Here is a 27,915-nt window from a genome sequence, read left to right as displayed (position 1 = left end):
AATTATAATTTTGGTTCGGTTTGGAAATTTTCAAAACCAAAATAACCAAACCGACCGAACTTTTATATATTATGAATTTGGTTTGGACCGCCCCGGTTTATTTCTTAATCAATTGTTTTAAATACTTCGATTTATTTCTTAATATATTTCAGTTTATTATAAATCAATTGTTTATAGTAAAAAAATTAATATATTTCGGTTTGAACTGAATAAATCGAAATAAAACTTTGGTTCGGTTCGGTTTAGTTCAGTTCAGTTGCAATGCTAAATCGGTTCAGTTTTATTTTTGAAACCGAATTATAACTTTGTTTTACCTAGTTCGGTTCGGTTGAAACCGAACAGGACCAATGAACACCCCTAGTGTCCATCCCTTCAGAATGTGACTAATTTTCACTTGAAAGAGAGATCGATCAGCTAATTAGTTTTTAACATAGATATTGTTCTCTCTTTATTCTTTCCCTCTAGCAGCTGAATGAATTTCACTTACTGCATCTGTAAAATGAAGTTGTTAGCATGCAGGATCAGAAGTTTCTTTCCTGACTAGGCAAAACTTATACTTCTTCAGAATTTCGTCAGAAAATATCACCATCAATATATATATATTTTTCATTTATATATGTCAATGAAAGAAGCAATCCAACTAAACACATGCAACCGATGGCTTTGCTTTGGTCTTACTCCGCTATAACAAATTCCTGTTAGTTGCTTGGACACACACAATTTGAATTGTCTCCACTTGAATTTAAAGCAGGAGAGGAGATATCGACTCTTTGGTAATCCAACGGTCAAAAATTTAAATAGTGGGCCATGAAACAAAGTTTGGTGCGCATGTTATTCGTGATTATTTTTTTTTCTTTCCGAAAATCACGCTAACACTTTTTCTTAGGACGTCTATGGGGATGCATATATCATATCAAGGTTTAAAAAAGAACCCTTCACCATTAAGAAAGATAAAAAGATAAAAAGGCAAAATTAAAATTAAAACAAATAAAAGGAAAGGAAAGTGCGTTTGTAGGCCGTAGTGTTTTATACGGTGGAGTGTATGTAAAGAAATTAGGGGTGTAAACGGAGCGGATTCGGAGCAGATAATGTGAACGGATACAAATAAGAAATGGATATCAAAATTTAAAATCAAATCCACCTTAAATGGATACAGATACGGATCAAATAATCTACGAATACGGATTCAAATATGAATACAAAACGAATAATTGTCGGATAATTGAGTTATACACTTTAAGATACAAAAGAGTGCCTTGTTATTTTCTTGAAACAATGGTAAAATCAATTTAACAGAGACTAAAAGCGTACTACATTTACGGGCTAAAGTTTTGAATGAAAAAGAATGGAGAGTGAAAAAATAGAGGTAAAAAGGAAAAAAAATAGCGTTATTGTAGCATCATCACCAGCGAAAAAAAGATTAAATTGGAAACCATATCGTATTATCATTTATCCCACAACCAAGAATGAAATGAATATGGGATAATTATATAACAACTTTTATCCGGAGCAGTAAAGTCAGAGCCGGTTGAGAGCAATTTCGGATCCGAATATATATTCACATTTATGAAATTATTCGTATCTGTATACAAATAATATCTGTATCTGTATCTATCTCTGCAATTATCCGTATCTGTTTAATTCGGTTTCGGATAATCTCCAGATACAGAGCGAATTATCCGTATCCGTTTACACCCCTAAAAGAGATGCAAGAACATGCGAGTAGTATGTAATTTTTATTATTTAATTTTTTCAGTAGACAAGTTAAAACGGAATTGAAACTAAATACTTTTAGTTTTGATAGCACCGTAGTATTTAAAATAGATGAAATAATATTAGATTTAAACAAATATTTTTATGTATTATATTAATAAATAGTAAGAATAAAAGGTGTAAAAGATTAATACAAATTTAGTGTCTAAACTCTGTTATATATAGAGGTTCCAGGTTTGAAATTATGAATGTGTATCTCTAACCTTTACTAAAAAAAAATTAGTGCTTCATAAAATATTAGAAAGAGAAGAAATCAGATGAAATTGTTGAAAAATAAACAAAAGACAAAATAATGTTTTTTAAATGATCAAGGAAATTAAATATTTTCTTATTATTTTCTTTATAAAAATGCGAAGCAAATAAATCTCATATTGTTACCGCCTTTTCTCTCCTCTCACTTCTTCGTCTAGCAAGGTCTAAATTTCTTTAAATCACTTCTTTTTAAGACATAAAAACACCTTAAAATACTTGAATTACTTTTTTTTTTTTTTAAATATAACCAAATTTAATATTTTTAATGAAAGAAACATTATTGATTTTTATTTTACAAAAAATGACTCCACTCATCTTACGAATCGGTGGAGGCACAAAGACGTTTGCTCCACCGATCCGCTAGATCGGTAGAGCCATTTTATGACCTATCTATACAATCTATGTTTGTGCCTCCACCGATTCTGCTCGGTGGAGTTGTTTTTTATAAAAACTAAATCAATGATGCTTCATGCTTGTTCAATTAAAATATTTAAAATTGATTCTATTTAAAAAAAAATAGAATAGAGTATGCGAGGAAGAGTTGTAAATTATGGTTATTCTAAATTGATGGGTTTGTTGGGCTGTTAATTTAGAAATTACTACTTTTTTTCAATATATATTCAACCAGTTACCAATTCTAATTGGGAAAACCATTTAAGGCCCAAATAAGTCCAGAAAGAATCCCTTATTCTAAATTAAACCGCTATTTATTTGTTATCCAATTGAAGAACAAAATTACAGATTACATTGTGAAATTACTTGGCCACGATTAAAGTATCACTACCAACAATGAATTTTTTTGGGTTTTATGAGAATTTCATGCCTTTCAAATTTATTGTCCTGCCATATTTTCACCAAATCAATATCGAAATTTTTTAAGTTGGTGAATTTAAATGCTTTAAAGAATAGAAATTTATTTATGTCTGTGGTTAGATCTTTTGATATATAAAATTTGGGGGCCTAAACGGAAACATGTTGGGTAAAAATAACAGCCCTGTGCTGAAATGTGGGCCCCATCGTACATGCTAATTGGGTACTAATGTAAGCTATCAGAATTTTTTCTTTCCTGATGAAACATGCATACACTTTACTGGTCTTACCAGTTAGGACCAGTGAGAAAAAATAATGAAGAAAATTAAACAAAGCATGAACAATTAAGGTAAGAAGGCTATAAACATTTCTTTACGGCGGTAAGATACCAGTTTGAGTTATCTTGACAAGGCATTTCTTCAATTTTCTTTATTGCAACCTGGCCATGACAAACTAATTTGCTTCTACAGCTCTATTCAAAAACCAGAAAATGATCTCATACACAACATCAATCATGCATGTAAAAATCCATTTTGTTGAAGGTATGATGCGACTTGTTCGGTCATGGTTTGAGGTGATGGACAATCTCCATTCTTTGGTTTTATTACAATCTGTAAAAAATAAAACCAAATAAGAGATTTAAAACAATGGTAAAAGGGGCCGAACATGTATAGTACATGTAATGGTTTTGTAAGAAATTAGGGTATGTGAAGGTGGCAAATCACCTCACAGTTCAAAGGTGGTTCGTATGGATCATCTATTCCGGTGAAACCTGTGTATGTTCAATCAAATTTTTGTTAATTAACAATAATAAATGCACAAAATCAGACTGAGAAGTATGTACCAATTGATTGTACGCAGTACGCACCTTTGATCTTTCCTGCACGTGCAAGCTTGTAAAGGCCTTTGGGATCCCTTGCTTCACAAATCTCCAGTGGACAATCCAAGAAAACCTGAAAGAATAGTTTGTTTAATTATGCAGTGATTACCTGAGAATGGCCTCTTTTGCTGACACAACCCCAAAAGAATTTTGTTATTTATGCAGAGTTTATTAATTGACTAAATGATATTTGGTGTTTTATGTTACGAGAAAAATGTATTCCAAATTAGTGTTCATACTTTTGACATATAAAAATGTCCATTAAAATCACACAATTGTTGCCTCTGCAATTAGTAGATATATTTGGGGCCTGATGTAAATTGACCTTCTCGAGGACCTTCAGATATAAAGGTACAGAACATAAGAAATTCTTACTTGAGATCAAAAGCTTACTTCTACAAAGGTTGAGTCAGGGAGTAAGGAGCGGCATGCATCTCGTTCCATTCGGTATGGAGATATGAGGCATGCTATGCATATCACACCCGCATCGGCAAATAGCTTGGCGACCTCTCCTTTGAATTTAGAAATTTACAAAAATAGTTAGAAATTATCATACACCAGGATTTTTATGGAGTTATTGTATTAAAAGAAAGAAGAATTATATTATTGAAACCCTTAATAGAATCAATTTTGGAGATGTATATACCAACACGACGTATGTTTTCAGCACGATCTTCGGCTTTGAAAGTAAGATCGCTGTTCAAGCCGTGTCTGAGGTTGTCACCATCGAGCACATACGTCATATGGCCTCTATAGTGCAACTCTTGGCTTAATGCACATGCTAGAGTGCTCTTACCTATCATCAGATGTTCACACAATTAGAAATGCTAAGGTTTCTTTTAGTTAAAAACCGGGCTCTCGATATACCTAACTATTTTATATTTTATTATTTTTAATAAGAGGGTGATTTTGGGAAGAAACCTGAGCCACTGAGGCCAGTGATCCAAATTACACATCCTTTCTGCTGTAATAGGTTTTGTCTGTCAATTTTCCTGATCTGGCAATCATGCCATCTAATGTTTGTTGCCTTCCCAACACTTGTCACTCCATTACTCATCCCTGATAAAACAGACATGAACCAGTTTAATTACCAGTACCAACAATTAATTATGGTAAATATGTGGAGGTTTGATTTTTGGCAATAATGAAATGTAAGCTTTGTGTAAACTGAGCAAGTAATTAACAGTTTGGCAGGAACTATGCTTGTTCTCTTGACTATTTTGCTCAAGTTATATACTGGCATGATGCCCTGTCAAGATACTGGAAAAGTATCTGATTGTATTTTAAATTTAATCTGAACATAACAAGGATTTATTTTGTTCAATTAAGGATCAAATTAAGTGATCAAAAGTACCAAAATCAAGTTCTCTCCTGAAATCCAATAAATTCTGTCACAGAGAAAAATAAATAAAGTAGTCCAATAAATTCACAGAGAAAAATAAATAAAATGACAATGAAAATCCCTAGTGGAATCATCTTGTACCGCAATTCTCCTAATTCTGTCACTAATCTCTAAAGAAATGCATTATTCACAAGTGATTCCGTGTCAACAAACACAAATCAAATCCTGTCTTTTCCTCCTTATCTCTGGGACCGTATACACAATATTTTAAGAAACATGATTTAGTTCATTATTGGAAAAGTACTATATGTGGTGCAATTATATACATCACTGATTGTGCAGTTCCAACTAATGATTAATCAAGATTAATTAATTTCTACACTGTGTGGTGAGTCATCAATTAATATTTGGGAGCTCTATCAATGGTTTACTCTATTAGTGGCGGAGCCACATTGAACCAGAGTAGATGGTTATTTTGAAAACCAAGTATAGATCTATGTATAATATGATTGGTGTCTACTTTTAGAGAAAATTTTATCTACTTTTGAATAGTTCATAGTCTGAATTGGTTAATTCACACCACTGATTGTACTAGTAAAATTTTTGCATGTTTCCGATAAAAATACTGACTACACTAGGTTGTTTGGCAATACAAGATTATGCCTCCTTAGCATTTTTTTTTAATCTGACTTAATCCTACCAAAAAAGATATTACAAGTTCAATAAGAGGAGGTATTGATTGTATTTTTTTTTTTTAATTAAAGTTGGAGGTCAAACCACCCAACTATTTAATACACTTGTTTTACAACAAAAGATTTCTCCTATTTGTTTTACAACCAAATGCTAGTTTTTTATATTGATTGTATTAGCTTAGCAACTTCTTCAATTGTTAATTAATCTAATTCTGTCTCCAGCTACTTTTTCCAAATGTCCATTTAAATAAAGGATTGTGTTTCAAAAATAATCAAGCATCTGAATGTAATTTATATTAGTCTTTTGTGACAAATTAGTTGATAAACTTCTTTAACTTTCAATTTGTTCCAATTAAATCACTCCATTTAAACAAAACTAGTGGTGTGATGATGCATAAACATGTTTCCAATTGATAACCTTTCTGCTAATATGGACAATATTTTTTGATGTGGACATTTTTTTGTTCATTCAAACATTTTTTTTTGCTGATGTGGACGTACAATTAATTGTGTCAAAGTAGTTGTGCCGCACTTTGTGGATAAAACAAAGACAAGGATGTGACTTGATTTAGACAAGTTGAAAATTCAGCTATTTAAAAATAATCATCACATCGCTAGTTTTGTTTGAATATAAAATGAGGTCCGTGCAATTAATTTTTTTTTTTAATTTTTAAAGTTTAAAAAGTCAATTCAAACAGTTAGATAGATGTGATTATTATATTAAAATGTCTTTGAAAACCAAATTTTATATTTATTTTTTATTTTTTTTACTATTTATTAAGTTACTTTAAAAATTGTTGAATCAACGGTAACTTAACAAAATAGTAAAATCAAAAGTCACTGATTTTCAAAATGATTTAATATTTAAATATCAAATATTATCATCTAAATTTTAGAATACGATCGGATATTATGCATACCATTTTCACCTCTAAATATTAAGATATTTTGATGAAATAAATTACTATTTTGAAAGTTCTGATGGATACATTATAACTTTAAAAAAAAAAATAATAACAATAATAATAAAAGGAAATGACGCGCGCCAAGCATGCGGATACAAGTAGTGTATGAATAAAACCCGTTAAGGGTATACCCGCCCGTACCCGCCCGTACCCGCCAGCTAGGGTACCCGTGCCCGAGCCCGGGTATGGGTCGGGTACTCGGGTACGCGGGTACGGGCAAAAATCGGACCGGACCCGTTATTTTGGACCAATACCCGACCATACCCTACCCGAGTTTACCCGTACCCGACTAAACCCGTACCCGTATACCCGAGTTACTGTTCATCCCATTTCAAAATTCAAAAATTCTGATTTTTTCCCCCCCAAACCAACAAAAAAAACCAGAAAAAAAGAAAAAAACCAGAAAAAAACCAAAAAAAACAAAAAAACCAGAAAAAAAAACAGCAAAAAAAAAAAAAAAAAAAAAAATACCCGTACCCGCCCTACCCGTACCCGTACCCGCCTTACCCGTCAAGGGTACACGGGTAAGGGTATAGGGCGGGTAGGGTATGGTTTTTGAAAACTATACCCGCCATACCCGTACCCGAATACCCTTCTACCCGAGTATACCCGTACCCGAGTTGTACCCGTACCCGAGTCGGGTATACCCGGGGTACCCGTACCCGCCCGAGTATTAGAACACTAGATACAAGTAGTGTCTAGTGGGCCTGCCAAGCATGCTGGCGCCGGATTCATGATTAATTGATTATTGAGACTCTGTATACCTAACTCTTCATACAGTAATTTCAAAATGCAGCAGCTCTACATTAATTTGTAACTACATTAATATGGTGTGTCGGGAGTACGTATCCTATGACATATCTCATATTTTGCGTGACCGACGTGTCCGGTGCCTATTCGGGGGTGACGGAGGGGGCCAGTATTATTTGAGCTTTGAGATTCGCGCAGAACGTATTGCAACAGTTGAGATTTTCCAAAAAAGTCGCGCAAAATATGAGATATCTCAGAGGATGGGAATTCGGTGCTCACTGCACTCGGGAAGTGTAGATCATCTATGGAACTTATCGGAAGGGCTAACTGTGTGTCTAACAGTAAGAAACCCAGTCTTAACTCACTAATCTCATGTCAGTAAGACGCCACAGGATATCTTTGTTCGCAGAGGATATAAAAAATCAAGATTCAGATCATGTTGACCGGACTGTACAGACTTGATGGACGATTGAAAAATTCTAAAATACAAACGGAAGTAATCAATTTGTTCTTGTATATATACTTCTCCATTCATCATATTACTGGATTCTCCCTTACATTCAAAACATATGGACTGGATTTATCCGTAACTCATAAAATGGAGATGATGAAAATATCATAAGAACATTAGGAAAATTAGGAAAAAGAAAGAGAAAATTAATGGTACCTGGTTCCATTGAGCGGGCACGAACCTGAGTCACTGACACCAGCTTTAATTTCACGGCCTGGCTTGGCCGGAGAAGAGACGAGGGACGAATCGAGGTGCCGAAAGAACGAGAGGGAGGTTTGATGGTATGCATTCTCTTCTCTTCTCTTTTCTCCCTCTCAATCGGATAAGAGAAGGGAGGAGAGAGAGGGGATGAGTAAGAATTGGAGAAACATTGATAGTAGTTTGTTGAGTATTTGAGTATTTATAGCGTGTATAGGAGACATTTATGAGGTCCCATTAGCTTAATTTGATATCTTCTTCTTATTTTTAAAATATGGTATAAATAAAAATTTCGGCCATTTCTCAAATCTCAATTTGGTTAGTTTTTAAACCAAACTTTTAAAAAATACCCTCCAACAAAAAAAATAAACCAAAAGAGTACTAGTTCCTCAAAATTCTATATTTACTCTGAACCACAATGTGAAATTGCAGCCCCCAATTTTTTTTTTTTAAAGAAAATAGAATATATATTTTTTGTTTAGTTTGTGTTTCAAATATAATAGATGTGATGTCATTTATTTGTTTTTTTTTTTAATAAAATAAACAAACAAGGTGTAATTTTTTTCATCAGATAATAATAATAATAAACCTAAAATAAAGTAACAATAGAAAAATGAAAACTGCATTTCTACTAGAAACAATGTTCTCACTAATACAATAAAAACAGCTAATAAACTTAAAATAAATAATGCTCTTACCAGTACAATAAAAAACATTCAATACATGTAAGACATAAATTTAACTCCTAAATAAAAATTTAATCCATTGATTGCTTTTCAATCTGCAAATTTACAAACAAAATTGATTGTTAAATCTAAATTGTTTCAATAATTTTTTTTTTAAAGTTGAAATTGAATAAAATAAACATTGTATCAACCTCGAGCATCTCGAGCAGCTCTGTTGCGTCTTTCCTGAGTATCTCGGTTGACTTGGTGTCCTCTCCTCCTCCCATTTATTTTTAGTACAGTACATCTAATTACATTAAATATAATTTAATTTTTGGTACTAAATAATATACAGTAAATTTAATTCAATTTTGATACTGGTCTAACTTAATTTTGGTATAGTAAATCTAATTATATTTTAGTACTGATCTAAATGAATTTTGGTACTGATCTAATTAATTTTGGTACTAGTCTAAATTAAGTAATTAGTAATTAATTTCACAAGAAAAAAATAATTCATAATATTATTGTTCATTTCAATGGAAAAGAAAGATTTCGAACTTTAATATTTTATCTCTTTTATTTAATGTGTATTTTATATTGCATTCTACTTTTCTTCTTTATTAATTTTATAATTCAACATTTATTAGTAGATTAGATTTTTTTTTTTATATGTGATAGAGAATTAGTTCTTTGTATAAAAAAAACAATGTTTATATATTGCTCTCAGTTATATTTTATTGAAATATTTAATCATCATGATTATTTTTGAAATGATAGCTATTCAAATATTAATATAAAATGACTAAAGAATTTATTAAGATCTAACATATTGATATCAAATTTCACGTGCATTAAAACAATTTGTTGTACGACTTTGCGTAGTTTATGTTCGCCTATTTTCAGTTATAATGAACACTTCTTTTACTTCAAATGCACGCTTATTTCAATGAAAAATAAAACTCTCGCTAATTCAATTGAAATTTAAAAGTAAGAATTGTCATTGGCTTTGAAAAAATTCATAGTATTGTTGATATCTATTTTAGATTTTGAGACTCATCATTTGAATGTTTAAGGGCAATCTCTTTTCAACCATAATAAACTCTACTTACAACTAGAATATTCAATTTTAGAATTTTAAATTTTTTATTCGAAATTATATTAATATATTCATAATTAATGAAAAAAATATATAAAGGAGACATCAATGCAATGGAGTTCAAAATTGTCATTTTTTTTTGGGCTTTCGTCATTCTTTATATTCCACACTTTCCGAGGGCTTTTGGGTTATGTCCAGCCCAATAAAGGCCCATCTGTCCGTCCATTGCATAATCAATTGAAAGCAGTCTCCCCTTTATATTCCACACTTTCCGAGGGCTTTTGGGTTACGTCCAGCCCAATAAAGGCCCATCTGTCCGTCCATTGCATAATCAATTGAAAGCAGTCTCCCGCAGTAAATATCTCCTCTCAAACTTTCTCCGTTCGGCCATTGCACATGGCTTCTCTATCCTCTCCCGTTTCCCTTCACCCTCTCCGCCTCACTCCCCGTCGAATTCAAGTCACGTGCGGTTCACGTGACAACCGCTCAGCACTTCAGCGCGGCCGAGTGCTAAGCTCTGAATCGATCTTGGCCATCCAATCTCTCAAGCGCCTTTCCCTTTCGACCAATCCCAACCGTACATTCCCCACAAGCACTTTCTCTCGCCTCCTTAAACCTGACATCGTCGCCATAATTTTAGAACTCAACCGCCAGACCCAACCCCACTTATCCCTCATGGTTTTCTCGTTTCTTCGCACTGACCCCTCTTACAAAACCGATTTGTCTCTCTACGCCTCATTGATTTCTTCGTTTGGCGAGTCAGACAGTGAAGAGGCAGGGTTGAAGGTTGATGGGTTAGTGTCGGATTTGTTAATGGAGAAGAGTGATGGTTTTACGGAGGATGAGAGGTGGAAGTTGACGAGAGTGGTGAGAAGCCTTGTGAAGGCCCGGAGGGGAGATGCAGTGATTAGGGTTTATCAGGAGATGAAACGCAGTGGCCTTGAGCCAGATGAGTATCTTTTTAGGGTTTTGTTCAGGGGGTTGAAAAGGCTTGGAAAGGAGGAGGCAGCAATAGAGGTGGAAAGAGATTTCAAGGAATGGTGGTATAAAGCAAGTCCTCTTGTTAAGATGGAGAGCGAGATGAAGGCGCTCGATGAAATGCCTCACAGTGATGAAGAATTGCAAGAAGTATGAAGTCGGTGTACAGGGGTAAAACCCACTGTATAGACTACTTTAGGTACACCATATATTTTGGAATTTGGAGAAATTCTATACAGTTGACTGGGTCACTTAATTGGGTCAAAGGCTTGCATATGCAAGTTCATGTTTTGAAAATTAAATTAGCTGGATTAGTTGATAAATGAGAAACAAAGTTCAATGAGATAATGGGTTGCACTATCAATTTTTCCTATATTTCATGACCCTTGTCGAAGTATTTTAGACAGTCTCTATCCCTTTGTTCTTTATTTTTTACTATTTTACATGCTTTATTTCATAGGGTCAATGTGCTGCTTTTTTGGTGGTTGAGAAGGAAAGCCACACAATGGCGATGTGGAGTTCATAAAATGAGTTATATACAAGTTCGGTTCTGTTTTTTATGTTCTATGCCAAATTGGAAAATAACTTTAGTATCCTGCCCTATGGAGAGCAATTTTACAGTTTAGGAAACAATAAAACACAGTAAATTCATTATTTACATAATTTCTTGCTACAAATAAGATGGTGTAAACTTTCTAGACAATCAAAGCTCTCGAGTATTAACACTATTTCTGACCATAAGCCGCAATGATTCTATGCCAATTTGACCGCTGATTGTTGTGCTTGAGACATGTCAAGGCTTATTTGTTCATCAATTCCATTAAATGCAATAGGTGCATACATCCAAAGTTCATTAGAGCTCAAAATCTGCATGCACAATCAAGAAAGAAAGGTCAAAATCTCATTTGTAGTTGTACATATCAGTACGGTTGGTATTTGGAAAATGATACAGGGACATGTCTGGGTAATACAACGCACATTTTGGATTCATTCCATTAACCGATTGTATGCACATAAGTGGAGAAGGAGAACAAAGAATACTTCCTTTCTAGATGCACAAACTTTTGTGCTTCCTTTTTATATTTTTATTCCCCAATTTTGACATTGGTCCTGGTCGGTAAACATCGGTGCTTACGCATTGACTGGATGGAGTGTCAAACTTTTTTCTTAGGTGGATACCTTTATTTGATGCTGCAGGAATTTGACATATTGGTATGCTTCTTCTAGCATTGTGCTAATATCAACCTGAAAAGGTAACACAAATTTAGATCTTTTTTTATCAGGACTACAAAGATTCATACCAATGAATGTTAATTACATGCCGAAACTTACTTTGGTTCCATTAGGGATCAGTTTTTGGAGCGTTCTGAGTCTCTGGTTGATCCGTTCTCTTCTTTTCTGTAAATCAAAACAAAGATAAATATAAAATAAGTTCTGATTTGGCAAGAGCAGTATATGCAAAGTATTATCTGGTTTACTAGCTCAGAACTTGTGAACATACCCTTGCATAAAGGCTACTTTTTGTGTATTTTCCAGTAGAATTTGAAGCTCTAGATTTATCAGTTGAATCATTTTCTGACAAACAAGAGCTTGAGTCATCATGATTTTTCTCTTCATTCTCTTCTGAAGCATTCTATTAGAAATATAATTTGAGTAAATTAACTCCTCCCAATTCGCAAATATTTACTTAAACATCAATTGAAGAAAAATATATTAACTGTAACTTACTGTTGTGAAATTGCGGACCTTCTTTTTCGGAACTTCTATGCAGGAATCAAGCTCGCCTTCTGTTTCACATTTTCTCTTGATTGTTTCACCTGAGTTGCAATTACCAGTATAACTTTCCCAGTTGAGACCAATGCAAGTGTCTTCCTGAGGCCAGTTGCTGGAATAGTAGCTTGAACTAAAACATGAGTTAAAATCATGATTGTAGTCTTCAAAGCATTGAGCTTCAAGCAATTGGGTTATCATCTCTGACTCTTCTACTGACATGTGGGTCCCTACTTCCATTGTTTGGATAAGAAATGACAAGGAAAAATATGTTTGGTAGTTGATCTAGCTTTGATAAGGTGGTAGGTACCTTGTGTTGGTATTTATACACACCCTCTATCCAAAAAAAAAAATGAAAAAAATAAATAAATATGGATTTAAGATCTGTTTAACAAGATTTGAAACTATTTTTAATTACAAAGTGTTTATAAATCCTGGTCATTGCTGCGTAGCTCAAATAATTATTCCTCTGTTTATTTTATTATAGTCCTTTAGAATGTACATTGTGATTGTTGTGTGGTATAAAAAATAAAGATATTGTCTAGTTTAAAAAAGTATATAAAAATAAAGATCTTGGCTATTAGGCAAAGACAGGGACAAGCGAAGGGACCACTTCAAAAGTCATACTAAAGTAGTAACCTAAAGCATAGGCACATAATTTGCGTTTTGTTTGTTGTTTTAACATAATTCTGAATAAAATGCAAAAAAAAAAAACGTATAATACGAACTAGCATTTTATTTGTTTTTTTAACATTTTTAAATAGAATTCCGAATAAAATGCAAAAAAAAAAAAGTATAATACGAACTATTTGCGAGAAAAATATGAAATTCTTTTTTAAGAATATTTTTGGATTTTTTTTAATTATTTATTGTACCGAATCATTTCCGAAGTATTTATGAATTATATTCGAATCACGAAATTTGGACTCCGCCAAACTGAACCCGAACTATTCGTTTGTTTCTATGACCTACAACAGCTAAAGTATTGAAGGAAATGAAACAGAGAAACAGAGGGTAAATATAATTTTTGGGAGAATTTCATATATACCACTCAAAAACTGTGAAATTACGTATTTATCATTCAAATTTCTATAATTACATATTTACAATCTAAAAATCTAATAACTCACGTATTTAATCAATTAATCAAAAAATGAGATTAATTAAGTTTAAGATTATATAAAATATAATTAACAAGTTATTTCGACGCTGATATCGCAACCCTTTATCAAAGTAGTAACTGAATTTGAGAATTTGTGTTTTGTTACTGACTCAGTTTGGAATATCTGTTTTTATTTTTTTATGTTGGTTATAAAAGAGAACAGTTCTAAGGAATGAAAGAGAGGGTGCTAAGTTAATCCTTGATTAATGATAGTTTTAAGAAAATTAAACATAATTAATCTAAGTTTTGGGTATATTTGATATATATTAAAGTTATATTGGGTAAATATGTGAGTTATTGGATTTTTAGATGGTAAATATGTAATTTCACAGTTTTTGAGTGGTATATATGAAATTATTCCATAAATTTTTAATTAAATTCATTCTTCGGAAACGATTCAATTTTTTTTTTTATGGAGACGTACGATACGGAATAGATTTTATTAGAAAAAGTTATTTGCTAGTAGTAACAAAACTTGTGTTGGTGTACATTATTTTTACTTTTTTTTTAACTATTGTATACTTTACAATTTTATTTATTTAGAAATAAAATATTATTTTCTGCTAAAAATGAACGGAATTGAGTTGATTTTTAAAAAAATCGATTTCATCGTACCAATTTTGGTGCAAACGTGGGATTTTTCAAAAAAATTTATTGGTGCAGTGGAATCGATTTTTCGAAAATCAATTCGATCAATTTCCTTTACAACAGTAAATAATATTTTATTTCTAAATAAGTCCTGTACTTTAAGTGTGATATCTAGGATTGCTAACGAGTTAGCTCGAGTTATGGATAACTCGTATTCAACTCGGAAGATCGTGACTCATGAATCAACTTGTTTAAGGTGTTGTTATGTAATAATAGGAGAAATAAATATTGAATTAACAAACAATCCATAACGATTTAACAAACTAACAAATTTAACAAAAAATCAAACGAAACGAGTTGTAACGAGTCAGTTGAGCCCAACTCAAACTCAACTCATCAGTTAAATGAGTTACTCAAGTCGAATCAGACTAACTCGATTTTGCACTGAAAAAAAATATATGCGCCGAAGAAGAGCTGAACTTTCTAAATCATATATTTTTTTATTTCTATAAAACAATATTGTATATTCAGCAAATTTATACACAAATAAATACAATTCTAAGATGTAAAAAATATATGATGAAACGAAGATTTTAATTAGGTCTCGTATTTCAGTCTGGATAGATAAATATTAAAAAAAACATATGCCATTTGCAAGTTTATATGGCATGTATGTCAATAAAAAAAAAAAAAAAAAAGCTTCTGAATGGGATCGTATGTCAGCAAATCTTTTTCGATTATTTCTATCTTTGGAAATTAAAGATGGAGTCAAAAATCTAGCAAGACTTGGCTGAGATTATAATTAAGTAATAACGTACTGATGTATTTTATTATCATATATAAAGAAACCTTAATATATAATGAGGAGGGATCGGATGACACCGTTTTTTGGTGATATCGGATGACACCGTCCATTTTCAAAGTTCAAACAGTCGATCCAAACCGTTCAACTTGATGGATATGTTAAAATGTTCTTGCAGATCAAATTTTACATTTTTCTGAAATTTTTTTGGGTTTATTCAGATGGGTACAAAAATTCAACGGTCCGAATATAGCGATTTTGTTAAATACTTAATAAATAGTAAAAAAATTCAAAAAAATGTAAAATTTGATTTGCAAGTAGATTTTAATATATCCATCGTATTCAATGGTTTGGATCGACTATTTGGACTTTGAACTTTCGAAAATGGACATTGTCACCCGATGTCACCAAAAAACGGTGTCATCAAATCCCTCCTCGTATATAATACCATTAGTAATATCATACTTGTCGATATCTACAATATATTCTCATTCTCATTCTCTTCTTTAATATAGATAAGGGACACATCATCAGAGATCTGTCAATAAGATCAGCTCATTTGTAGAGAAGGAATTTTACTTATATACCCCTCAAAAATAAAAATAAAAATTATGTATTTTTTTCCATTAAAATATATAATATTATATTTCTATTACATATCATATCATTTGAGATGAGCTACGGTGCTATATATATATGTATATATAGTGTCATCTTGTGATAGGACACTTTTTGACCGTCAGATGAACTTTGAGATTTGTGCAAAGAAAATTCTCTGGATAGAGAAACAGATAGAAATATTAAAAACAAACATCTATTTGTTAGTGAATTATTTTGCACGAACCTCAAAGCCCATCTGACGATCAAAATGTACATATATAGCACAAGATGACTTTTTTTTTTTTTATGAAATTAAAGGAACTCGTTTATTCAAATTAAACAACTGTTAGTTTGTATGTTAAAATAAAAAATAATACAAAGATTTGGAAGAAAACAAAAGAAATAATATCGATCTAAACAAATACTAATGATGTTCGCAGAGATTATCCTTTGGAGATTTTGCACAGGCTGTTATTGTAACGTTGGTTTTGTTTCTGAAATACATACAAGGACATATTCTCTTCTTCTTCTTTTTTAATTCTAGTCCTTAATCTACGACGATGATTAATTTCAGATTGTAAATTAATATCCATCAAATATTCTTCTATTTTCGTATATTTTATTTTATTAATTTCTATGAATAAAAAAATTCTCCTTGTTTATATCCATTTTCTTTCTTGGTAAAAATTTATTTTGTAAATTGTTTTAAATTTATTTTGTAAATTGTTTTAAATTTATTTTGTAAATTGTTTTATCTTGCGAGCCGGTTCATATTACATATTGAAAAAATGATCATTTAATTATTTTAAAGAAATGATCGAAGTGGGATAGAGATATTCTACTGACTTTAAATTACATTTGAAAAACTTTGATCATTGTTTTTCAAATTTCTGTAAAGATTTATTATTTGAAAAAAATAATAATTTCTTTAAAATAATTTCAAAATGCCGGCTCATATTACATATTGAAAAATTTTGAAATCTGAAAAAAAATTGAAATTTGAAAAAAAAAAAAAATTTAAAAATTTGAAAAACGAAAGAAATGATCATTCTTTTCAAATTTCTTTAAAAATAATTTGAAAAAAAATTGAAATTTGAAGATGAGAATACGGTCCTTTGATGTGATCAAAGATTTCGTCCATACAAATTCATCAATCTTTTTTCCCTGTACTAAATAACAATATAGAAATATAGTTATTGCAATTGTTTTTCTATGAAGTTGCAAGGTCTAATTACCAGCTTAGCAATTTTTATTATTTTTCATTCCTTTCTATCGTTTTTTGTGCCATGCTTGTGTTTATTGGTGGGACAGGTATTGGATTATGCCTAGGAAGCTGGTAAGGGGTGATTGCACCATATCTTACTGTCTGAACTTTGCTGGTACTGGTCCGAATATACTAATATTTACATCTATACGTATGTTTATACTGAAAACGGTTAGTGGGTATATAGAAAGATTGATTTGTTAATTCATGGGTCGTTCTAAATAGGAATTGTGGCGACATTAACTCTTCATGAGGATATGCTCTTATCATGTCAGATGTCACCCCATATATTTCTCTCAAAATTGAGGATCATCTCATCTCTCTCAAAATCAATGTTGCCAAAACTTAGCTGAATAAATACACATTCAAAAAGTGGCTTTCTAATATTGATGTAAATAAAATAAAATATATAGTACAGACCAATATGTGGATGCAGAGCACCAATAGTAAAAAAAACATTTGTTCATTTTACAGGTTGTTGCTTGCGTTGATGAAGATGGAGTAGATGAGTAGTTTTGTTAATTTTAATTATTTAGATGTTGTGGTATTGTTAATGAATAATGAATAGTTGAAAAATGCAGTTTTAGATTTTGACAAAATGAGGGTCTGTTTTTGTAAATGAGCAATTGTCAGTTACATTATTAGTCAAAGATTTGGAAGAATTAAAACAAAAGAAATAATATCGATATAAAGTCTAAACAAATACTAATGAGGTTCTCAGAGATTATATACCCTTTGGAGATTTTGCACAGGCTGTTCCAGTTGTAACTTAATTATGCTATATATTTAACAATGATATATAAATTATAAGAATAATTAATAAGAACTTGAAAAAACTATTGCACAATTGTTAACTAGCTTCAATGAGGCTTCATGCCCAAAAGATGCAATCTTGACACCAAATTTATCTAAATTCGGATATCTAAATTAAGTGATTTAAAGTTTGAGTTTAGATTCAAATCTTGATCTGTCTAATATAATAAAATATCATGTCTTGCCTCCATACAAGATCGAACTTGAAACATTTAGTTTGCAAAACTGGCGTTATATATACCATTGAGATATAACAGCTTTAAAATTTATTATAAACTTAAAATTTACATATTTAAAAAATAAATCTAACAGACTACTTGCAATTTACATTCCAAATTATGTGTTAAGCCGAGTTGGTAGAGTTTCGGACCAAATAGATACATATTGGCAGTCCAACAAATCAATGAGCTAATTAACTATTATCTCTGTCGAAATCTTCCGATCAAAATCTGCACAGATATCAAAATCTACTTTTAACTGAATTTGTTCAAATTCTAAGTCAAATAGTCTGAATCTAGTACGGACAAAATATTGGTTCACTCAAATCACAATAGAGAAAGTGCAACGATCTTAGATCGTTGAGATAGAATCGAAATAGAAGAAACAAGAATTAGTAATTTTGAGTAATTTCAATAAAGAACGAGAATCAATTAAACGCAACTGAGGTAAAATACAAATAACAATTTGCCTAAAATCTCATTGCGAAACATAAACTCTCTCCATAGATGACTTGGACTTATATATGCGATCAAATTTGTAAAAGAAAGTAAATGAAATGATTACATAAAACTTAAGAATAATTCTCATGACGCCATGTCAGCAAGGAGAGCTGACGTGGAGTAACAGCCTCTCTAACAATCTACTGAAATGTCAGCGAACGGTTGGCAATGTTTCTCTCCATTCGTGACTCCAATTCTTCTCCCTTTTTGCACCATCTGTCCCTTATTGTCAGAGATAAAGACAATACTCGCCCCTTCTTTAATTTCCTTATCAGGGGACCCATTCGCAAAGTCATGAGCATTAAACATAACTTGCCTAGCTCCTTTGCCCGTTTAACGTGTTCCTTCTTCTTCTTCGTTTAAATCCCGCTTCCCAACGGTCATCCTAAAATAAACCTCCGTTTGTTGCAAAAAGTGTATTTAGTTCTCTCCAATATCTATTAAACAGACGAAATATAGATAATTGAGTTTCTATTATGATTGAGATATACTTTAATCCTAAATGATAAAAAAAGTGAACAAGGCAAAATAATGTATAGTTTTTTTTATATAATTTTACGATATGATGCATGTGTATTTGTTTGAGAAAATGAAATACGGGTGAATGGGTGACATTGGCATGCGTAAACACATGCAACGTGAACATTCACACAGATGGTTTTTATTTCGTGAAAAAACCTAACATGGCACGAATTAGGAGATAAAAATTGAGAAATTAGCGTGCCCATAAACGTATATAAGCAACTTTTTTTTTTATAATTTCTTGAGTTGGTATAAGCAATTTTTCACCTAATTCTATGTGCGCTGCAAACGGTTGTCAGGCGTTTGATGCTAAAAAATAGAGCATATTATATCTGTTACCAGTGTTCTAAATAACTAACTATAGCGGTTTTGGACCTACAAAGTTAAGTTACGGAGTAAAACTGCGGTAATCGAGCTACAGCCGCTATAACGCGTAACGGCAATAGTGGTCCGCTATGCTACATGAGCTTATAATTTTGCAATTTTAATGGACTTTAATGTTCAGATGAGCTTTTTTTACTTTATCAAGCTATATCAATAAAATGGAACATGTGCGGGCTATACCGCTATATCAATTAAATTTTGTATCATGCATTAATATATGGTGGTGGTATATTTTGAATGAGGAGGATTCAAATGCCTCTATTTTTTGTGCCTCCATTTTTAAAAACTTTAATAACTCAAAATTTATATCTTAAAATTTAAAATAAAACCGTTGGATATGAACTATATCATTTTATCTATGTACATGTAAAAAATTATGACATTTCAACTTTGTTTTGATTGTCATCTTGAGCTTATAAAAATGTATACAAATGTGGATAATTTTTAGACGTTGATTTTTCAACTTATTGATTCATATAAAAGCAAAATCAAAATGTGATAATTTTTTATGGGCACATAGAAAAAATAACATAGATCACATCTAACGGTTTTATTTTGACGTTTAAGTTTTAAACTTTGAGTTATTTAAGTTTTAATTCGGTTTTAAAAATAGAACCAAACTGAACCGAAGTTTTATTTCGGTTTGTTCGGTTCAAACCGAAATATATTAATTTTTTTTATTTAAAACAATTGATTTATAATAAACTTAAGTATATTAAGAAATAAACCGGAGTATTAAGAAATAAACTAAGATATTTAGAAATAAACCAATTATTTAAAGCAATTGATTAAGAAATAAACCGGAGTATTAAGAAATAAACCGGGGTGGTTCGGATCAAATTCATATTATATGAAAGTTCGGTCGGTTCGGTTATTTCGGTTTTGAAATTTTTCAAACCGAACCGAACCGAAGTTATAATTCGGGTTTAGGTTCGGTTCAATAAACCGACCGAACTTCGGTTCGGTCCAAAACCGATTAAACCGAACCGTTTGAACACCCCTAGAAATACTCCTTGCTTAATGTTAGTATTTATTGAGTATTTTGAAAAATTTAAAAAGTAGTTTTCCGAATCTTGTTGTGGATTGAATTATGCAACAAGTAATAATGTCTGTAATTATTTTTTTATTGCACATTGCAAATTTTGTTGTTATAGTTAATTTGGTTTAATTTCAAATCATATGCGCATCAATTTTTCTTAAGGATGTGGCAAATAGAAAACTCAACCTATTCGTTGATTTTAATAAAATTTATGATATTATTCTGAAATGAATTTTTTGTTAGCTTATTGACTTTATTTTTATGAAAATCAATGTTTATATGATTTTTTTTTAAAACAACTTGCTAGTTCAATAATAAGAAAGAAGTAAATTTCTTTTTTACTTATGAATTATTGACTAGAAAAATTTATTTGTCGCATTTAGATGTGTGTGTGTGTGTGTGTGTGTGTGGGGGGGGGGGGGGGGGGGGTATTTTTTTTCCTATTAAATTTAGGGTTAGCTATAAAAATAAAATCCTTGCGAAGTTTTTTTTGGTAAATATTCAAACATATGTATTGAATCTCTATCTCTGAACATGTATTAAAAAGAATCAAATATTTTTTTCCAAAATTTTTATCTACTATTCTATCATCTTTTCACTAAGTAATACTAAATATATAAACACAGTTCAAATCTTACTGCATATATTTCTTTTCTTTAATTTTTCCAACGTGTTTTCAATCTTAAATTAAAAGGAGAAAATCGAAAAATTACTTACGACAATAGGTGGGCTCACAAAGAATACTTATACAGTTATGTATTTCAGATAATTATAGCTCTTTCGTTGCTAAAGAATATTTGGTTTAAGCCCTTATTTCCATTAATTATCACTGGTTAGAGAAATTTGACGCATTGAACATCATTCGCAGCGACTTGCTACACCAATAACCGGAGATGTATCGTTACAGAGCAACAAGCTCTTTTAAAGAAATATCAACGACACCGGTTCATGTACACCGCTCTCACTGACCGGTGGGACAACCGAGTCTATAATACCTCGGTGCTCTAATTGTCTGATTATCTCTGTTTCGGCGCGACCAACAAGGCAACAAGCAAAGCTTCAGCAAGAGAAGGGGTTCAATTGTGAAAAAAATTGAAGAAGAAAATATTTTCTGACCTTCTTCCTCCTTTTTCATGGACGACAACCAAGAAATGGACCTTGAAGAGATGTATGGAGCGGCGTCGGGTTGGGTCGAAGCCCGATCCACGTGCGACCATCTCCCTTCGCTGTGCGCCGATCTAGTTCACATCCCTCTTCCGGATACCCCCTGTTCGAGGTTAATTATTTTTGTTCGATTTATTTGGGTTTGTTAACATGGATTGCGTGTAATTGTGAGATGATGGAGTTCAGTTCAATTTAGAGATTAGGCCGATATGTACAGTTAAGCTGAGGGGAGATTGGTAGATAATGGTGCACCATGTATAACTTACATTTCCTTCTGAGATACAATTGTGTTGTGCAGTAACATGAGGCTTATGATATGTTGAATTGTGCAAATTAGGTTAAGTTAAAGGTGGTATTGACTGGTTATTTCAGGTGCGAACACCCAGCTGAGAACTGGTTGTGCTTGAGTTGCAAGGAGGTACTATGTAGTAGATTTGTGAACAAACACATGCTGAGTCACCACCAGGAAACCGGCCACTCTCTTGCTCTCAGCTTCAGGTACAGTAATCATTTATCTTTAGATGGTTATGTGTTGTATTATTTTTATATTATGTCTCTACAATTTCTGTGGAAATTTGTTTTCTATGTCCATGGATTTCAATTTCGGCCTTGGTTGTACTGTACTAGTCAGGCATGTTGCTGGTAAATGATTTGGGTCAATACTATATAGATCAAGTGTGAAAATAATACGGAAAGGTCTTGTTAGCTAATTTTCTTAGCCTTAACAAAGTTTATCCCAAAGTCGGATCAAATGCATCCTTAGCTCCAGGTAGATATAATTTTCTGTAATATTCCATTTGATTCCCTATGATAATACCATTAATGCAGAAAAGCAACATAGGTACACAGTCTCCTGACTCAATATCCTTTTAAAGATATTATTGGCACACAGGTTTGTAAAAAATTGATGTATTTATAATTAGGTATATATGTGTACCTGTGTAACTAGTAATAATAAAGGTAGCTGCTTCGAGTTGTGTAGTTATTTCCTGGTGGACGACTTGGAATCGGATCATAGCCAGTCAGTCATATAAGCAAGCATGCATTGTCAAACTTTGTTTTAATTTCTCTTTAATTTTGTGGTCACTTAGATTTAGTTGAGGGCTTTATTTTGGAGATTGGAGGAGTCTGTTACCTGCGGACAAGAGTCAGTATAATATCAGTTTCTGTGTGACTGGTACTTTTGTTGTACCAATACGTACCATATTGATTTGAGATCTTGATTCTATTCCCTAGTATTCATATGCTATTCTCTGTATATTCGTGTTGATTATGCATTGCACGAGTTAACTTTGTAAATTTTTGGCAGTGACCTGTCAGTATGGTGTTTCTCGTGTGAAGCATATCTTGATGTTCAGTTAATCAGAGAGCTACACCCAGTTTATGAAGTTGGTCATCTACTGAAGTTTGGAGAACGCCCCCCCTTGCGCAATTTGGAAATCCAGCAGCCTGGCAACTCTGATACTGGGGGCTCTTCAAAATCATGACTTTATTGTGGGCTTTAGCCTGCTGTGGTGCTTTCGTTTGGGAAGAAGTTTGGAACAAATGCTTTTTTATTTACCTTCTAGTGTTTAGTATCTTTTGGATGTCAGGTAGATTATAGATCTAATAACATGCTTTTGTTTTTAGCTTGTACTTGTTTCCTTCCTCTGCCAAGTATGAATGAGATTGCATTACCTAGTATAGTTCCCTTTATCTGTGCTTCCTAGCTTTGAGGGAAAGGAAAGCAAACAATATAGGCTTGTTTTCTCCCCTCCCCTTTTCCCAGCAATGAAAGCTCGGATTGCATTACTTAATACAGTTTCTGTCCACTATGCTATACCAGTTTGGAGATAAAAGAAAGGAAAAAAAAATGGGGATACAAGTAACCTGATTACACTAAACCACATTACAGTTTCTCTCTACTCGATACAATTTCTTTCTCCTCTCCTCTCAACCCCATTAACACACTCTAAAGGACATAAGCGAAGTCAATTATTAAACATGTTTAGATAGGAGCTGTGGGAGAATTGAATTATATCAGACAGCAAGGTAGCAACTTCTTTGTGACAAGGTTTGGCCAATGGCTGAAAAATGTTTCAACTTTCAACTGGTATAAACTAATACCAACTAGTATTTTCAACGCTGTGTTGTTAGCGTTGTTAGAGCGTCTAATATGCTGCTGCAGCAAATTTTCATCAATCAATTAGTATACAATAGTAAAATCTCACGATGATAGTAAAATATTTGGAATCTGTGGAATTGATAAAATTATGTATCATTTTACCATTCTGTCTAATAACAGTATGTTCAGAAATGGAGCACATAATTGCGGGAAACAGTAGAAAAATGTAGTTGAAACAAAAAATAAAGAAAGAAAGTGAACTAAACAAATGGCCTCCTGAATAATAACTTCTAGCATCCATAAACCCTGTGATTTCCTTTGGATTCCGAAGTATGAAAAATGGAAAAAAAAAAAAAAAAGGTGCTCTAACCGTAATTAGTAATTATATCTAAGCCTGCCTTGCAATAAGAGGTGGAAGAAAATTAAACTAGTCTTCAATACGAATGGCAATTTGGAAGTCACTGCAATTGAGCAGTAGCTTTCTCCTTGACATCTTCCAAAGAAGGCTTCTTCAAACTGGCCATGTATGTTATGTATATCGTCCAAAGAAACGAGAATGAATTACTCACCAAAGGCTGCCACCAAAGCAAAATAGAAACAATGCAAAACATCAGGAATATTTTTAGAGGAAACTACTGTTAAACTTCAAAATCTTCATCTCATGTACATTGAGAAAAATATCGAATCCAGTAACTCATTTTCTTCCAAACAATTTTTCAAAAATGTGCAGGGTAGTTTTATGGGGTATAAAGGGGATCCTCCAGTTTGAAAGATGTGCAGGAAAAGATGAGGACAGTTTCTTTTTTTTTCTTTTTTTCTTTTTTGTAAAAAAAATGAAGAAAAGAAGATAAAACTGTAAGCATGCAACCATACCTGGAGACGAACAGGAACAAATTTGAAAGTGATGAAATCACATAAGGGCCAATATATCAGCCCATTTTTAAATGCTGGTATTAGGTCTCTCTTTAGCCTTGCAATTATCTCAGGAACCGACTCACCTACAAATAACAACCCAAAAGTATTTTCAGAACACATAAGAATTGGGCAAATGTCTTTAATATTCTCTGTATCTACTTATAAGTAAAATAAGCTATCAAAACAGATAAGACAAATAAAAGCCCTAGTTATACCAGAAAAGGTAAATTAAATATCTATGAAAACGCTGCAAAAATTAAGACTTTCCATGGAACAAATAATACACTAGGATTTAAAATAGGAAAGAGAAGATTCAAGAGGCCTGTAATAATCAACTTAAAAGGAGATAAATGAGACAAATTGATTATTCTTTTTCTTTTTTCTAATATAATCATAGCATTTATAAATATCATCGACTATACCTTGAAGTGCAGCGTTAAATGAGAAGAAGACACAGTTGACAATAGGCCCATAAACTGTCTGACCCAGAATCATTTTCTTGAATGTAGTAATCAAATCCCTTTTGGGAAGTATCCTTGACAAAAAATTGAACCAAAGGTGTAATGAGGGGCCTGATAACAGCACCCCGTAAGTTGCCATGCGCATTGTTCTCATAGGGTCCAGTGACGTATCAGGACCCAGTGTTATCATCTGGTCAAACAAAATAGAAAGCAATTAATAAACAGAGTGTTGAACTAAGACAAAGGCAACACAAAGTGAAGTAACAGATATTGGTTATGGCACCAACAGACCAGTACTTAAAATATCATTATATCATACTGGTACTGAGCAGAAATGATGGTATATACTGGAAACACCTCATGTTTGCTGGAAGTTGAGCCTTAGCTTTACATATTATATTGTTATATGATTTCAAGGCTGAAAGAAATGCATGACTGAAATTCGAGTCTACATAAATTACAATCAAAACCTTCTACAGTAGGCTGATTCTATTACCAGTTATTTTAGCAATTCAGATATGAATTATTAATTTTACCAGACTTGAAGTTAGACATAGGAAATCAACTTCGTATTAAAACATAACCTGGGAGGACAAATCGGCAGCAGTAAAAATGATACCAGCAGTAATGCTCTTAGTCAGAATCGGTCTCGCCTCAATCAATCCAAGATACCAACTCACAAACCCACTCCTTGCACTCACACTAGCGGCTGCCGCAGCAGTGGCTGCAGCGGCACTTGCCACAGAAGAACCGGTTGCTGAAACTGATGAAGAAGAGGAGGGTTTGGTGCCCTTGAAGCGGAAGGAAATGAGGTGGGACCTGATGTAAGGCCGAGGCGGTGTAGTCGAGTGGCAGTGATGGTGGAGGAGAGAGAAGAGGCTCCTCGAGACCTTGCTCATGGCCATGGCTGACACTGATTACTTTCTCTGGCTGGTGGGGTCCAGGGAAGCGAGAGAATGGCGGGGCAGAAACAGAGAGAGGAGAGGCTGCGGTCTATTCTTGGCACACAAAAGAGACGGACGCCGGGAAGTCTGCCTAAAAAGTTAGTCCAAACTTCCTGTGTTACATCTTCTATTGTAAAGTTCCTGTGTCTAGTTCATGACAAGTGGGTCCTACGAGCTTTCAAATGGAAGGATTCCGTGTCAGTGGTTACTAGTAACATCCTTGAACAGGAAAGATGAAACAGAGAATCAGATTTCCTAGAAGTTCCCGGTCCACAAAAATCTTGATACTTGCGCCAGTTTAACGTTGGTTTCATCTCCGCTCCAGAAAGAACACGTTTCATGCTCCTAGACATCTGGACCGGTTATTTCTAGATTAAACCGTTGAGATTATTTCTTGGACGAGTTTGACAACGAAAAGTTCAATAGAAAAGATATCTTAACCGTTGGCTTACATTAAAGGATTGAGATTGAATAGCATCTCAGCAGAAACTCTTATTACTGAAGAAAGAACGGCACCCTGGGGCCTTGTTTCTTTTGTTCGAGCGAGCAAAGAATTTTGAACTGCCACGTGTTAAGTGGCGGGACGTGTCCTGCGCTCGAAAGTCGAAACCTCTAACTGAACTCCGCTGGACCCGCTAGTCCGCTCGCGCCGTTAGGGTTCGTAATGGCCAACGGGCTTATGGGCTTAGGAACTTTTTCCGAATGGGAAAGGGAGCCGAGGGATTTTTGAAAGGAAGCATCTAATTGTCTACCGCCTTTTGTTTATTATTTGTTCACAGTTTTTACTTGCACGAATACTGTAAAATTACTTCGACATGCTATATAATTATACAATATATCACATAAAATATATCAGTTAATCACAAAATATCCAGCAACTATTTGAAGTGGTAGTTAGAAAAAGATTGCAACTTGCACAACAGGACAAAATAAATGTACTTTCAAACTGTACTTTCGAATATTATATTTCTAGAAAGTTATTGGCAGTTAGAGTTAGTTATTAGCGGTTATTGGCTGTTAGAGTTAATTATTAGCGTCCGCACTGGGTTGAATCTTGTATATTGTAAAATTGAATCTTGTATACTGTAAAATTGAATCTTGTATACAGTAAAATTTTCAATTGAATCTTGTATACTGTAAAATTGAATCTTCTACACATTAAAATTTACAATTCAATCTTGTATACTATACAATTGAATCAGCAGAACTATAAAATTGAATCTTGTATACAGTAGAATTTTCAATTGAATCTTGTATATTGTAAAAATTAAATCTTGTACAGTAGAAATTTCAATTATATCTTGTATATTGTAAAATATAAACTGTAAAATTGAATCTTGTATACTGTAAAATTTTTAAAATACTGTAAATTTTCAATTGAATCTTGTATACTGTAAAATTTTCACATAATACTGTAAATTTTCAATTGAATCTTGTATACTGTAAAATTTCAAAAACTAAACCATAAAATAATACCATCTATACTGTAAGATAAAATGTAACAAATGCTACATTTCAGTTTAAACCACAACCTACAAAGAATCATGTATACTGTAAAATTGCAAAATATAAACCATAAAATAATACCATGCATACTCTAAAATTGTTAAATCTATACATACATCCATCATCACACAAAAAATCTATTCACCACAAAACAACATATGTTCACCACAAACAACACCTGTTCAACACAAGATAAAAATATTCACCGCAACATTCAAAATAGCATAATAGTAACAAAAAAAC

The 27,915-nt window shown here is 32.6% G+C and overlaps 4 protein-coding genes across 6 annotated transcripts; 2 read left to right on the top strand and 2 right to left on the bottom strand.

Moving 5' to 3' along the window:
* Window positions 1-3,162: 3,162 nt before the first annotated feature.
* Window positions 3,163-8,445, bottom strand: LOC144566291 (adenylyl-sulfate kinase 3-like). 3 transcript variants are annotated; one of them, XM_078316284.1, is made up of 7 exons: window positions 8,132-8,445; window positions 4,637-4,774; window positions 4,362-4,511; window positions 4,109-4,227; window positions 3,704-3,788; window positions 3,561-3,607; window positions 3,163-3,446 (listed from the first exon to the last, which is right to left on the bottom strand). In XM_078316284.1, the coding sequence occupies exons 1-7, from the start codon at window positions 8,262-8,264 to the stop codon at window positions 3,348-3,350; spliced, it is 771 nt and encodes a 256-aa protein (XP_078172410.1). In that variant the 5' UTR covers window positions 8,265-8,445; the 3' UTR covers window positions 3,163-3,347. The 3 variants fall into 3 exon arrangements, with proteins under 3 accessions (XP_078172410.1, XP_078172411.1, XP_078172412.1); XM_078316285.1 differs by lacking the exon at window positions 8,132-8,445 and adding an exon at window positions 5,199-5,307; XM_078316286.1 differs by lacking the exon at window positions 4,362-4,511 and having other exon boundaries at window positions 8,132-8,404.
* Window positions 8,446-10,311: 1,866 nt separating this feature from the next.
* Window positions 10,312-11,641, top strand: EMB3123 (PPR containing protein). Its single transcript, XM_078316729.1, has 2 exons — window positions 10,312-11,114; window positions 11,376-11,641. Exon 1 carries the CDS (start codon window positions 10,334-10,336, stop codon window positions 11,069-11,071), a length of 738 nt encoding a protein of 245 aa, XP_078172855.1. The 5' UTR covers window positions 10,312-10,333; the 3' UTR covers window positions 11,072-11,114; window positions 11,376-11,641.
* A 10,001-nt stretch (window positions 11,642-21,642) lies between these two features.
* On the top strand, window positions 21,643-23,425 carry LOC144566834 (histone deacetylase-like protein). Its single transcript, XM_078316866.1, has 3 exons — window positions 21,643-21,854; window positions 22,115-22,240; window positions 23,052-23,425. The coding sequence occupies exons 1-3, from the start codon at window positions 21,712-21,714 to the stop codon at window positions 23,227-23,229; spliced, it is 447 nt and encodes a 148-aa protein (XP_078172992.1). The 5' UTR covers window positions 21,643-21,711; the 3' UTR covers window positions 23,230-23,425.
* A 558-nt stretch (window positions 23,426-23,983) lies between these two features.
* Window positions 23,984-26,225, bottom strand: LOC144566886 (uncharacterized). Its single transcript, XM_078316928.1, has 4 exons — window positions 25,807-26,225; window positions 25,184-25,412; window positions 24,720-24,844; window positions 23,984-24,421 (listed from the first exon to the last, which is right to left on the bottom strand). The coding sequence occupies exons 1-4, from the start codon at window positions 26,125-26,127 to the stop codon at window positions 24,305-24,307; spliced, it is 792 nt and encodes a 263-aa protein (XP_078173054.1). The 5' UTR covers window positions 26,128-26,225; the 3' UTR covers window positions 23,984-24,304.
* Between the last annotated feature and the right edge of the window lie 1,690 nt (window positions 26,226-27,915).

The sequence above is a fragment of the Carex rostrata genome, chromosome 15, assembly GCF_964058835.1.
Source record: "Carex rostrata chromosome 15, lpCarRost1.2, whole genome shotgun sequence".
NCBI classification, from domain to species: domain Eukaryota; kingdom Viridiplantae; phylum Streptophyta; class Magnoliopsida; order Poales; family Cyperaceae; genus Carex; species Carex rostrata.
This window is presented reverse-complemented; position numbering and strand designations above follow the sequence as displayed.